Source organism: Chrysochloris asiatica, unplaced genomic scaffold, assembly GCF_000296735.1.
Source record: "Chrysochloris asiatica unplaced genomic scaffold, ChrAsi1.0 scaffold00112, whole genome shotgun sequence".
NCBI classification, from domain to species: Eukaryota; Metazoa; Chordata; class Mammalia; order Afrosoricida; family Chrysochloridae; genus Chrysochloris; species Chrysochloris asiatica.
The window spans coordinates 1947913-1961784 of NW_006408630.1; the positions used below are offsets into that span (position 1 = coordinate 1947913).

The 13872-nt window shown below is 36.6% G+C and overlaps 1 protein-coding gene across 2 annotated transcripts in view; it reads left to right on the top strand.

The window, feature by feature from the left end:
- RBM46 (RNA binding motif protein 46) overlaps positions 1–7023 on the top strand; it is a 74251-nt gene extending 67228 nt beyond the window's left edge. The window contains exon 5 of one of the 2 annotated variants that reach the window (XM_006867903.1): positions 6063–7023. In XM_006867903.1, coding sequence (XP_006867965.1) covers positions 6063–6262 — 200 coding nt within the window. In that variant the 3' untranslated portion in view covers positions 6263–7023. Of the gene's footprint in view, positions 1–4965; positions 5123–6062 lie in introns of those variants that run through there. The other variant, XM_006867904.1, reaches the window with a different exon arrangement.
- Positions 7024–13872: the final 6849 nt, after the last annotated feature.

A 13872-nucleotide genomic window follows, 5' to 3' on the forward strand; every position in this document is an offset into this window, starting at 1 on the left:
GGAATGTGGGACCCTATCCAGAGAAGCAGCAACACCAGAGATGGAGGCAGAGATGAGGATATGGAGAGAGGGAGCAGTTGAGGACTCTAGACTCATGAAAGAGAGGGACTGAGTGCTGGTGGCCAGGAGGCAGGCTTACAGAATGTACACTCTTTGATTGTTTAAATGATTATATATTCTTGAGTGTTTTGGTTTACATCCCCCCTCAAAACAAAACAAAGGGAATGGCAGCAAATAGTGTAGAATGATGACTCACGGAAGAGATTGTAATCATTACAATGAAACTATGGTGTAAAGCCAATTGTTCTCCCATGTAAACTGTCACTCAATTCACAATAAAAACTTAAAAAAGAAAAAAAGTGCCGCTGCCTTGGAAATTAGTTTGCTACTTCCTCAGAAAGTTAAATATACATGGGGACTTCCAAAAATTTGAAGAACATTCCATTATCTTTTAATTTAGTTTTTCTTCACACTATTTGAAGGTGCCTCATATAATTACCATTGTTGTTGTGAAGTTTCGTTGAGTTGGTTCCGACCCATAGCTATCCTGTATAGGGTTTGCAAGGAGCAGCTGGTGAGCTTGAACTGCCAGCCTTGCAGTTCAAACGGCTTTGCAGTCTGGCGCATTAACCCACAGTGCCATACCAGGACTCCATATAATTACCATAGTACCTCATTATTCCATTCCTTGGTATTTCTTCAAGAGAATTGATAGCATATTTCTATGCAAAGACATGTACATGAATGTTCATAATAACATTATTCATAATACCCAAATAGTGTAAATAGTCCAAATGTTTATGATCTGATGAATGGATGAACAAAATGAGGTATACTCATACAGTTGTCAATAAGAATTGACAGACAAAGTAACCCTATTGTCTGTTCTTTATGTAGATTAAATTTATTTTATGAAAATACTTGTATTCATTCCAAGATAGAAAGGAGAAATTATAAATAGTTTTATCAAAATGATGTTTTTAATAATACAATAGAGTGTGGCACTGTAAGAGAAGCACTGTAGCACAAGGTCTGTTTGAATCCCAAGGTCAGCAGTTCAAACTCACCAGCCACTGCTTGGAAACCCTATACAGGGTCGCCATGCGTCTAGAAGGAACTGACTTGAAGGCACTTAGCAACAGTGATACACTAGAGCAATAATTCTCAAACTTCTTTTGCTTTTTTGTGTTTTTGCAAAGGAACCTTTTCTTCAAGCTTACACCACATAAAATCTTAGCATATAAAAACAAAGGAATGCAGAGCCACCTGTTGAAATGTGAGGGGTGGAGGCCTTAGCATATTCTCAGCTTTACTTCTGTCCTCATATCTTTCGAGAGACACTTCTACTCAACCTTGTTTTTGAAGAAGATTGCCAAAATGAAAATTTTCAGCTTGGTGAATTGGAAATAGTATTTTCTGAGTAATTGTTGTTGTTGTTAAGTACCCTTAAATCAGTACTGACTCATAGTGACCCTGTGTAGGGTTTCTGAGGAGCAGCTGGTGAGTTTGATCCGCTGACCTTGCAGTTCAAATGTCTAGTGCTTACTTACAGTGCCATACCAATACACCTTCTGAAGAATTGTTTTATTGTTGCTAAGTGTCATTGAGTTGGTACGGACCCATAGCAACCTAGTATAGGGTTTTTGAGGAGTAGCTGGTGAGCTTGAACTGCCGACCTTGTGGTTCAAACTGACTTTGCAGTCCAGTGCATTAACCCACAGAGCCACACCATTGGTGTGGTGGTGTGCTGTGGAGTCAGTTCCGACGCTTAGCAATGCTGCATAGAGTTCCTGAGGCTGTAAATCTTTATGGGAGCAGAAAGCCTCATCTTTTTCCTTTGTAACAACTCGTGGTTTCGAACTGTTGACTTTGAAGTTAGCAAACCCTCATAACCACTGCACTACCAGAGCTTCTTGACTCCTCATTAGGAGGACTAATTTTCAATTTGGAGTCCTGATATAGCACTGTAGGATAAGCACTGGACTGAGAGGTTATTTGAACTGCAAGGTTGATGGTTCAAACTCAATAACTGCTTCTTAGAAACCCTATATGGATGGGGGTCTCTATGAGTTGGACCAGACTGGAAGGCAGTTAAAAACAACAACAATTTTTAATTTATTCTTTCTCTAATCAGCTGTGGAGACAAGGATCTACTAATCAACCATTCTTTATCCCAGTCATTCATCAGTGAATCAGGTGGTTTCGATTAGAAACTTGAGCGGTTTCAACCTCTTCCTGTTTATGATTTTGATAACAGAATTTGATTAGTCAAAATGATTTTCAGTGTCAACAATGAAAACGATAAACCTTCTGGTAAAATGGTCAAAAGGCTTGAGCAGACTCTATATACAAGAAGATGTACATTATTAGTCATCAGGGAATTCTAGTTAAAAGTACAATAACATACTGTTTCACATTCACCTTAGTGACTAAAATTAAAAGGACTGGTAGTGCCAAATGGTAATGAGGGTGTGGAACATCTGGAGCTCTTATATTTTATGTGTAAAAGTGTAGAATGGTCACACTGGACAGCTGTCGGGCAATACCTGTCTACACCAGAGGTGGGAAATGTCTGGCCCACAGGCTGCTTAAGGCCTGAGAAATCATTTGGTCTGGCCCTGCACAGGCAACCGCAGTTTCACCCATTACATTAGGGGTGAGTTGATTAAATGTTTGACCAAAAGTATATGGCAGGCTAATTTTTAATTTGATAATTTTGTATGACCTGCAAATGATGCTATAAATTTTGGTAGAAAAAGGTTCCTCATCCTTGATCTATACTATAACCAGCAGTTTCACGTCTAGGTATTTTCTCAAAAGAGGTAAAAATATATTCATAAGACTTGTACAAGAATATTCATAGATGTTTTATTCATAATAGAACAAGCCAATTAGAAACAACCCAAATATTCACCTTCAGGTGAATTAGTAAAGAAATAGTGGTATTTACAGTGGAATGTTGTTAAGTGCCCTTGAGTTGGTTCGGACTCATAGTGACCCTTTATGGGGTTTCCAAGGAACAGTTGGTGAGCTTGAACCATCGACCTTGCGATTCAAACTGACCTTGCAGTCCAGTGCTTTAACCCACAGCACCACACCAGGGCTCCACAGTGGAATACTACTCAACAATTAAAAGTAACAAAGTACTGATGCACACAATAACATGAATTAATCTAGAAATTATGTTGAGTGAAAACAGCTAGAGGTGAAGAATACGTATTTGGATTCTATTTTCTGAGAACAAACAAACCTTTTCAATGTGATACAGATTAGTGAGTGGTTGCTTCCAGTGGGAGGCTGTTGACTAGAAAGCACAGAAGGAGACTTGTTGGTTGGCAGTAGGTATGGGTTATATCATGTTTTTAGGTTTTGAGTGTTAGTTTTACATGGGTGTACACAGTTATCTGGAGTCCCACTGTGGCACACTGGACTGCTGACCACAAAGTAAGCGGTTCAGAGCTACCAGTCTTTCCTTAGAAACTATACAGGGTAGCTGTGAGTCAGAGCCAACAGGAAGGCACATAACAATAACAACATACAGTTATCAAAGCTCATTTAAATGAACACAATAGGGTTTATGCATTTTATTGTATGTAAATTTTACCTAGATTTAAAACATGTTAGGTAAGACAGTTGAATAACAATGTAAAATTTAAATTCTGAAGTTGGCTCTGTATCATTCCCTTGAGAAGAGGGAAAGTGAGTACACAGTCTGAGACAGAAACAATATGCTGGTGGATATTCATTGGGAAGAATGTCAAGGGTGGGCAAGTAAGTATATGCTAGGAATTTTAACTCATTTCCTAAAACTCATAAGGCTTTCTGATTTTTCAAAAATTGTCTATGATATGGAAATTATATTTTGTTGCTGCTGTTATGATCTAAGGAAAATGTGATTCTACTAGGTTTATCCTACTACTTCACTCTACCTTTTATTAGTTAAGTTTGGAATGTACTGTATTTTCTAATTACCTAGGTGCTTTTCTTAATTTATGAATGGTTTCAAAAAGTTCATGGAAAAAGTCTTCATGTTTAGTTTTTTAGATTCTAATATATATTATTTTAGTGTAGATCTTCCAGTCATCTGAAACTTTCTATTTCCTAATCTTTGCAGTGTCTTGGGATTTTTTTTTTTTCTCGAATAAAGTAGGAAAAATCACCAAGATCCACTTTAATTTCGTATTTTAATTTAGTCTCCTTCAGAATGTGAGAATGTTAACAGTTGATAGTGTATTTTAAAATGAAACGTTTCAGTAGAGGAGTATGGAAATGCTTAGTGTGCTAGCTTCTTTGTGAAGTCTTCTTGAAGATGTTTCCTCTATCCACACTACATGAGACTCTGCACTAACTCTTGAATGTAAACCCCCAGAGCAAAGCTGATTTCGCTTTGAAAACCATTTCACATATCAGTAAAGAAATGTAGCTGTACAAATGTAACTTATGAAAAGATGTGATCTTCTAATTAGTGTTGTAGATGACCACATTGATGAAGTTTGAAAAAGCTAGTTGTATAAAAGATATGTGGCAGCTAAGGAATTGACTGTGTTTGTTTCATAATTTTTAGAGGGAGGGACTCAGAACTGACTTATTTTAAAAACAATTATTCCATAATATCTTAGGGGTGAAAGTGTTTCTATTCATGCTCAATATTATAATCCTCCATGCAAAGGTGATTCCTTTAATAGCAGAAAAAACACTCAACTGTGAATATCTGGAATCATCCTTCTTTGATTGTTAGAAAAGTTAGTGGATTCAAGGAGTTCCTTATCCTGTATGAAAATATTTTGAACGTGGATACTTTAAATATATTTGTGTCTTCCTGGTATATACTGCTTTTGTTGACATTATGGTGCCATTCATAAAAATAAAAACATTGTAAAATTATTCAAGTTAGAGTTTTTACATTTCTAGAAATTAATTCTATATTGAACTGATTTTTTTTTCCATTTTTGTTTTCTTAACTAGGTCCTTTCTGATGTTGCTTGAGCTTACTCTCCTGCAGTTGATCTCATTCCTGTTGGCTAACATTAAGCCCCATGACAACATTAAGTTAATGCATATATGTTTTAGACCTTATTTATAATACCAGGAAAATATTATAGAAAAGAAGCTTTCCTGTGCATTAAATGACCCTAATACCTTTTCTTCCATCCCTAATAACACCATAACTTTTATAAATAATCATTTTATAGCCATTGTCACATCCTTGGCTTATTTACACTAAAGAACATAGTTGAGTTTTTGGAAAGTACAGGATTTACAAATTTGGTCTTTGATATACACTCTCTAGAAATATTATAATTAATGAAGCAGGAAATTATTGGTACATAAGATGAATGTTTATTGTGGAACAGTAATATTTCAAATTGTATTTTTAATAATTTGATTTAATTTTAGGTCTTTTCTATACTATAAGTTGATAATGGTTTCTTGAAGTTATTTTATAAAGATTTTTACTGTTTTATGATACCAGTAAGACTCTAAAGTTACATTGGTATGTTGAGTTGTATAACTGTTTATATAGTAGTAATTTAAATAATGAAATATTGGAAAGTTACTTTACACTAAAAGTTTCTGCAGTTCAGGAGTGAATGTTACTGCTGGTTTGATGACTAGCACAGTTTCATAAAAGGAAGCAAATATGAATTGGCTATTTTTTACCTTTTCTCATGGATTATTCCTTAGATCTAGAACCAGATTTAAAAGAAAGTTCATTGTGGAGCAAGATAAATCAGAGTTTCTCTCTTTTTTTTTTATATGATCCAAAAAACAAACTAAAAGAGCCAAAATCTTACAAGCCAATAGACATCCAAGAATTTATTCTTGTAAGATCTCTGAAGCATTGTGTCAATGAAGGATGTGTAATACTGACTGATAAAACTATCAGGATTTACCATGTAGTGAATGCTGAAACAATCTTTGCCAGCAGTATAGTATCTTCAGGATTTTGAAAGTTAGAACATTATGTTAAAATGTGATTATAGTTTTAATGCTTTGTCACTTTGAATTAAATTTATACCCATAAATATGTGCAGCATAATTGTTCATGTATTTATTTACAGACTACAATTTTCGTCGCAGCTCAATAAATAGTCTTTCCCCTGTTAGTGCTACCCTCTCTTCTGGGACTCCCAGCGTGCTTCCTTATACTTCAAGGCCTTACTCTTATTCAAGCTATCCCTTGTCACCAACAATATCATTTGCTAATGGCAGCCATGTTGGACAGCGACTATATATCTCCAATCAGGCCTCATTCTTCTGAAGAAAATATTGTAAACATTTGTATGAAAATGTCTTTGTAAAGCATGTAAATGAAAATTCTGTTTTATTTTAGAATCGGGTTTCACATTTGGTTTTAAAAGGATAAATGTGTATTTATTTTAACAGAGTAAAACATCAGCCATAATTCAGAATACCATGTGGTTTGTAGAACTAGTGCAAATGCAAGGTTTAAAAAGTTATTCAGTAGTTTCTCTTGGTAAAGGCGAATAATAAACTACTATTCTTTTTAAATGTTTGGGATACGAAATTCTAATTCCTGAGTACCTATTAGAACCCTGTAGTTTATGCTAATTTTTCGCATAATAACTTTACTAAATAGAATTTCATGAGTATTAAAACACTTGTAGACACTGGTTACACTAGATTTGATTACCAAGGATCACTATCTGTAATGGAGATTAGAGCGAGTGTTTAACCAGAAGCAACTATTATGTAGAAAGAAATGATGAGGCAAAAAGATTAAGATACAAATTGTATGCAGTACAAAAGGAAAAGTTTCTACCATTGTGGTCCTTGAACTATAAATATTTTAGTTGATAATTATATGTTATAAAAGTAAATTTTAATTTTGTTGTTAATGTATTTGTGGTTTTTATAGTTAATACTTCTTCATTTGTGGTTTTGATATTCATTGTATAGTTGTTTGAATAAGAAGTGTTATGTTTTTTAATGTTGAAATCATGTGTTGTTTAATTTTTATACTTGAATTCAAATTTTTTGACATTAAATTTATGATGCTTCAAATATGCACTGTTTTGTTTTTCTTTATTAGAATGCAAAAAATATTTAACACTCATACTTCATCACTATGACCTTTGCTTGAGAATAGTTTCAGGGTACCAAAGAAAAGGTCACTGTAGACAGAAAATTGTTAGTTTTGAAAAATAGTAGCAAAAATGCTTTACAGGTACCAGTACAAGTATTTTGTTGTTGAATCCAGTAAAGTTTGCCCTTCATTTTGACTGTTTAGTAGTTTAGTAGTGTACACTTACAACTAATTTCTAATTGATGGTTTACATAATCTATACTGGAGATCAATTTCTTTTAACTCTCAGATACCAGACATTAATTTAACCACTGATCAACTCATTGTGCAGCTGTGTTGAACATAAAATTCCCATGTACACAATTTGAAATGATTGTAAATATTTCTCCTATTATCTTAAGTTTCCAGCAGAAGCTACATGGGGAATATATTCCATTTGTTTTCATCCTCCAAAAAGGAGGTTGATGCCATAGTACCATACGTGAAGGGGCTTCAAAAGTTCTTGGGAAAATTCCATTATCTTTCAGTTTCATTTTCTATGAACTTTTGAAGCTCTGTTGTGCGATACAAACTTAACTTTTCATGTTACTAGATTAGATTTTCTAACGAATCTTAGTTACCGTACCTAACCAGTTCTAGTTTTTGTCTCCTGGTGTAATTGTATGTGCATTGCATAGTATGTAACTTAATTGCTATGCATATGACTCACAGGTACATATAACTCATTCAGCAAGCATAATAGTGTTTATTTTGCCAGCTACTGTGGTTAATACCCAAGAGATGGTTTTTAAATGATAAATCAAAATAGACACAGTTTTTCATAGCTACATTTTAGAATGGCCCAAATCATATTAATCACAGGTGTCTTTCTACGTAGTATTTTCTCTTTGAATAAAATATCTCAAGCAACTAATAGAGAGTTTAACAACCACACAGTGTGTTTGGTGACCGTTGGGGAAAAATGGTTAGGCTTTTGTAACATTACTACCAAGTTATAGTTTTTGAAGTTGGACAGGGTTTTTAATCTCTGAGCCATATTTTTCACATCTCTAAAATGGATGGAATTCTGGTGTAGTGCTGTGGATAAGCACTGGCCCTCAGGTCCATTTGAAATGCAAAGTTGGCATTTCAAATCCACCAACCACTCCTGGGCAATCCTGTACAGGGTCGCTATGAGTCAGAACCAACTCAACGGCACTAAACAGTAACAACAAAATGGCAATAAGCAATATTGTTGAAGGTAAAACTTGACAAACAGAAGACCCTGAAATCATAATGGATACAACTTAGACGTAATTTTGTGAAAACAAACGAACAAAACCAAACTCATTGCCACTGAGTGGATTCTAACTCATACGCCTCTATATTATACAGAGCGTATCTTGGACTAAATGGGTACAGACAGCCTCATCTTTCTCCAGTGAAGCCTTTGGTGGTTTAAACCACTGACCTTGTGCTTATGGCGTGTTGCTACCAGGGAATGTTTAAACGTTTATTTATACCATTTTTTCACTCCTTCTCTTCCCTTCCACCAGAAAAAAAAGAAGTTGCGCACACATGTCAAATAGCATCCCTTTCAGTGGTGCCACATTGACTTGTGAACATAACACTTTGCTATTTCAGTTCTTATGGCATAGGTGGCTTTGTCACTAGCAAGAGGTTTCCTAGTCTGTTCATCACAAGCTACTGATAGATCTCTTAGATATGTTATAGCAAGAAAATAAATCAGAAGACAATCCTTTATCAAGGTCTGTGTGCAACGTTGTGCGAAGACCATGTCTATTGCAAGGAGTACATCCTATTAGGATCTTTTTTGTCTAAAATCTCTTGTAACCAGGAAAATCAGAAAAGTTATGCAGAAAGGTTCTATATTTTTAATGAATAACTCAAACTTTGAGAAAAGTTCAAGACATTTTTATGCTAGTTTGGTGGATAAGGGATCTAAGGTTTGGGTTTCTGATTTTGAACCTAATTAAACTTTAGTGAGCCTTTAAGGAAGTGAACATTCATTCACATACATTACTGGGGGGATTTAAGTTTGTATAATTCATACAAAAAAACTGTTGGGCACTTATAATTCAAAATTTAAGATGCTTAATTAAGCCTTTGCTCCAGCAGTCCTATTTCTGAGCCGCACCACAATCAAGTAGAAACTGCGTAGTGACAGTCTGACCTCTCTTACGCTGCCAACCCTAAATCTGTAATGTCACAAAGGGCTTCTAAGATCTGTTGACTGAGGAATAAAAAATTTTGCAACTTAGTATCCCAAGGATAGTGGTGGTGATGGTTATATGCAGTGGAGTCTCATAGCGACCCTGCATGGGGTTTCCGAGGCTGTAAATCTTTAAGGGAGCAGAAAGCCTCATGTATTCTACCGGGGAACTGCTGGTAATTTCGAACTGCTGACTTTGAGATTAGCAGCCCTATTCATAACTACTATGCTACCATAGGAGTCCAGGTGTGGCGCTGTGAGTTAATGAGCCAGACTGCAAAGCTGTTTGAACTATAAGCTCGGTGGTTCAAGCTCACCAGTCGCTCCTTGGAAACCCTATATACAGGGTCACTATGGGTTGGAACCGACTCAACGGCACGTCACAACAACATGCTACCAGACCTCCTTCCCAAGGACAGTTGTTAGGTGCCATTGAGTCTATACCGACTCATAGTGACCCTGTGTACAACAGAATGAAACACTTCCCTGTCCTGGGCCAACCTCACAATTGTTGCTACACTTGAGCCCATTGATGCTGCCACTTTGCCAATCCATCTCGCTGGGGGTCTGCCTCTTTTGGTCTGACCCTCCACCTTACCAAACATGATATCCTTCTCTAGTGATTGGTCCCTCCTGACAATGTGTCCAAAGTATGCGAGATGAAGTTTGGCTATCCTGGCCTCCAAGGAGCATTCTGGCTGCACTTCTCCCAACACAGATCTGTTGGTTCTTTTGGCAGCTCATGGCACTTTCAATATTCTCCTCCAACACAGAACTCAAAGGCATCAATTCTTCTACAATCTTCGTTAGTCACTGTCCAGTTTTCACAGGCATATGAGGTTATTGAAAATACCATGGCTTGGGTCAGGTGCACCTTAGTCCTCAAGCTGACATCTTTGTTCTTCAACACTTTAAAAAGGTCTTGTGCAGCACATTTGCCCATTGCAATACATCATTTGATTTCCTGACAGCTTCTTCTATGAGTGTTGATAGTTGATCCAAGAAGAATGAAGTCTTTGACTTCAATCTCTTCTCTGTTGATAAGAATGTTGTTTATTGGTCCAGTGGTGAGGATTTTTATTTTCTTTATATTAAGATGCAATCCATACGGAAGGCTGTGCTCTTTGATCTTCATCATTAAATATTTTAAGTCCACTTTCAGCAAACAAGGTTGTATCATCTGCGTATCGCAGGTTGTTAATGAGTTGTCCTTTAATCCTGATGCCACGTTTTTCTTCATATAACCTAGCTTCTCAGATTATTTGCTCAGCATACAGGTTGAATAAGTATGGTGAAAGAATACAACCCTGCCACACACCTCTCTTAATTTTAAACCATTCAGTGTTCCCATGTTCTGTTTGAACAACTGCCTCTTGGCCCACAGATAGTAGAATTCACCAGAAACCTAATTTCTTAACCCATCATCCAGAGGCTAAACAGAACAAAATCAAATAAAACTGCACATGATTTACACCTTTAGAGTAATACAGAAGATGTGGAGTATTCGAATTTTAGATATCAACAAAAATTTTGGTGCAAGCCTTTGGATAAAGAACCAGGAGGTGCTTTGAGAGGTGTGGAAAAACTGCACAAGGGTAAAAACAGAGTAGAGCACTGAAAGGTGAGCTAACAAAAAGTCCACTCTGAAAATACTGAAAGGAGGCCTGGTAGATAAACTGGCTAAACGAGAAGTACTCAAAATGGCCATTGGGGTAAGGTATTACTTTGCAGAGAGAAGTGGGTCAAAGGAAGGGTGAGGTCCCCTTTGAATGGTAAAGGGGGCAGGGGGAGGAAGAAAAAGGGGGAGGTTTTGGGCATATGGTCCTACCCCTAATAAGTACATTAAAGAGATTTCATTGTCGTTAGATGCTTCATAAAGAGAAGAAGGCATTCTTGGACCTGGAATCTTATAAACAATGCAAAACTGCCCACCATATCCATGAGACAAAAGCAGTGTACCTCTTTTTAAAGTTACTATAAAAATAAAATACAAATGAGAACAAAAACATTTTGTTGTTAAGTACTGTTGAGTCGGTTCTGGCCCTCGAAGGATTTCTGAGGAATTGCTGGTAGGTTTTAACTGCCAACCTTGTACTTATCCTAGCTGATGAACAAAATAATTTTCAAAACAATCAAACATGAAGTAGGAGAAAACAGTAATACAACACTGTAAATTGAAATATCCTCAAACAAGCATTCGGCAATATAGGAAAACACCTTCCAAGAACTCAAGGTGTATTATTACCCTTTGGAAGCCTTGGATGGGGCAAACAAACAGTAAGGAACTTGACTGCTAACTGAAAGATTGAAAGTTTGAGTTCACCCAAAGGTGCATCAGAATAAAGGCCTGGTAAAACTCAGCCATTGAAAACCCTTTTTTGGAGCACAGTTCTACTCTAATACACATGGGATTGTTGGAATTGACTGCAACTGGTGGGGGTGTTGGAGACTTTGCAAGGAAGCTAATAGAGAGTGAGTTTTTAATGAGATGGCTCAGGAAACTAATAAAAGCAGTGATGGTAAGCATTTGATACATTTAATTGTAGATTTAAGATTGTCTGCTCCCATAGAGTTTCATCCTCAGAAACCTGTCTAGGGTTGCTATGAGTCAAAATCAATTCCACGGCAGTAGGTTTTTTAAAAAGTAAATAATGATGCTAAAGTTGGAACTAGAATATATAAATGTTATATGTAATTACAAAGTATAAATGAAAGTCAAAATGGGAGGAGAGCAGAAAGTGAAAAATAATGGTGGAATAAGTTCTTTGTTTTGTGTCATTAGGTGCCGTCTAGTCGGTTCCAACTGTTAGTGAGCACAGTAGAACAAAACACTGCTCAATCCTGTGTCATCCTCACCGTTGTTACATTTGAACCAATTGGTGCTTCTACTGTGTCAGTCCATTTCCATGAGGGGTTCTCCTCATTTTCCTTGACCCTCCATTTTTCTAAGCATAATGTCCTTCTCCAGGGACTGGTCCTTCCTGACAACACATCAAAAGTAGGAGAGTGTAAATACAGTCTTGCCATTCTTGCTTCTAAGGAGCATTCTAGTCATACTCCTTCCAACACAGATTTGTTCCAGTAGTACATAGAACTTCCATTCAAATGCATCAAGTCATCTCCGGTTTTCCTTATCTATTGTCCAACAGTCACATGTATATGAGATAATTGAAAATACCATTATCAGGTACACCTTAGTTCTCAAAGTGACATCTTAAAGAGGTCTTGTGCCATGAATTTGCCTAATGCAACAGGTCTTTTGATTTCCTGACTGCTGCTTCCATAACCATTGATTGTTAATACAAGCAAAATAAAATCCTTGACAACTTCAATCTTTTCTTCATTTATCATGATGTCACTTATTGGTCCTGTTGTGAGGATTTTCTGTCTTTACTCTGAGGTGCAATCCATACTGAATGCTGTAATCTTTGTTCTTCCTCAGTAAGGATTTCAAGTCGTCTTTGCTTCCAGCAAGCAAGGGTGTATCATCTGCATATTCCAGGAAATTAATGAGTCCTCCAACCCTGATGCCATGTTCTTTTTCATATAATCCAGTTTCTTGGATTATTTGCTCAGCATACAGATTAAATAAATAGAGTAAAAGTATGTAAACATGATACACCTTTCCTGATTTTAAACTATTCACTATCCCCTTGTTGTGTTTGAATGACTGCCTCTTGGTCTATATACAGGTAGGTCCTCACAAGTACAATATAATTTTCTGGAATACTCATTCTTCTTGGTGTTATCCATAGTTTGCTATGCTCCACACAGTCAAATGCCTTTGCACAAGTAAACATTTTTCTGGTATCCTCTGCTTTCACCCAAAATCCATCTGACTTCAGCAATGATAGTCCTCATTCAACAATGATATTCTCTTCTTAATCTGGCTTGAATTTCTGATAGCTGCCTGTCCGTGTACTGCTGCAATAGTTTTTAAATTCAGTAAAATGTTACCTGCATGTGATTTTAATTATATTGTTCGACGATTTCTGCATTCTGTTGAATTAGTTTTGTTTGGAATGAGCAAAATACAGATCTCTTCCAATTGTTTTGCCAGGTTGCTGTCTTCCAAATTTCTTGGCATAGATGAATGAGCTCCTCCAGTACAATATCAGTTTACTAAAACATTTCAGTTTCTATACCATCAATTCCTGGAGCCTTATTTTTTTGCTAATGTCTTTAGTGTAGCTTGTACTTCTTCCTTTAATACCATTCATTCATGATTATCTTAGTTGTCTAATATTGCTCCAACAGAAATACTACCAGTGGATGACTTTAACAACCAGATATGTATTCTCTCACAATTTAGGTGGTTAGAAGTGCAAACTGCTCTATGGGAAGACTTTCTCTTTGTCAGTGTTGGGGCTAGGTCCTTGTTTCTGTATGCCCAGTAGTCCTTGGAGATCTCCATATGCCTTGTCATCAATCTGCCCAGGATACAGTAGTTTCACAGAACAGGAATCCCAAGCCCAAAGGACACACTCCTATTTTGGCTCTTCTATCTTGGTGGTTGCTGTTGTCAGGTGCCATCGAGTCGGAATCGACTCATAGTGACCCCATGCACAGCAGAACGAAACAATGTCCGATCCTGGGCCAACCTCACCACCGC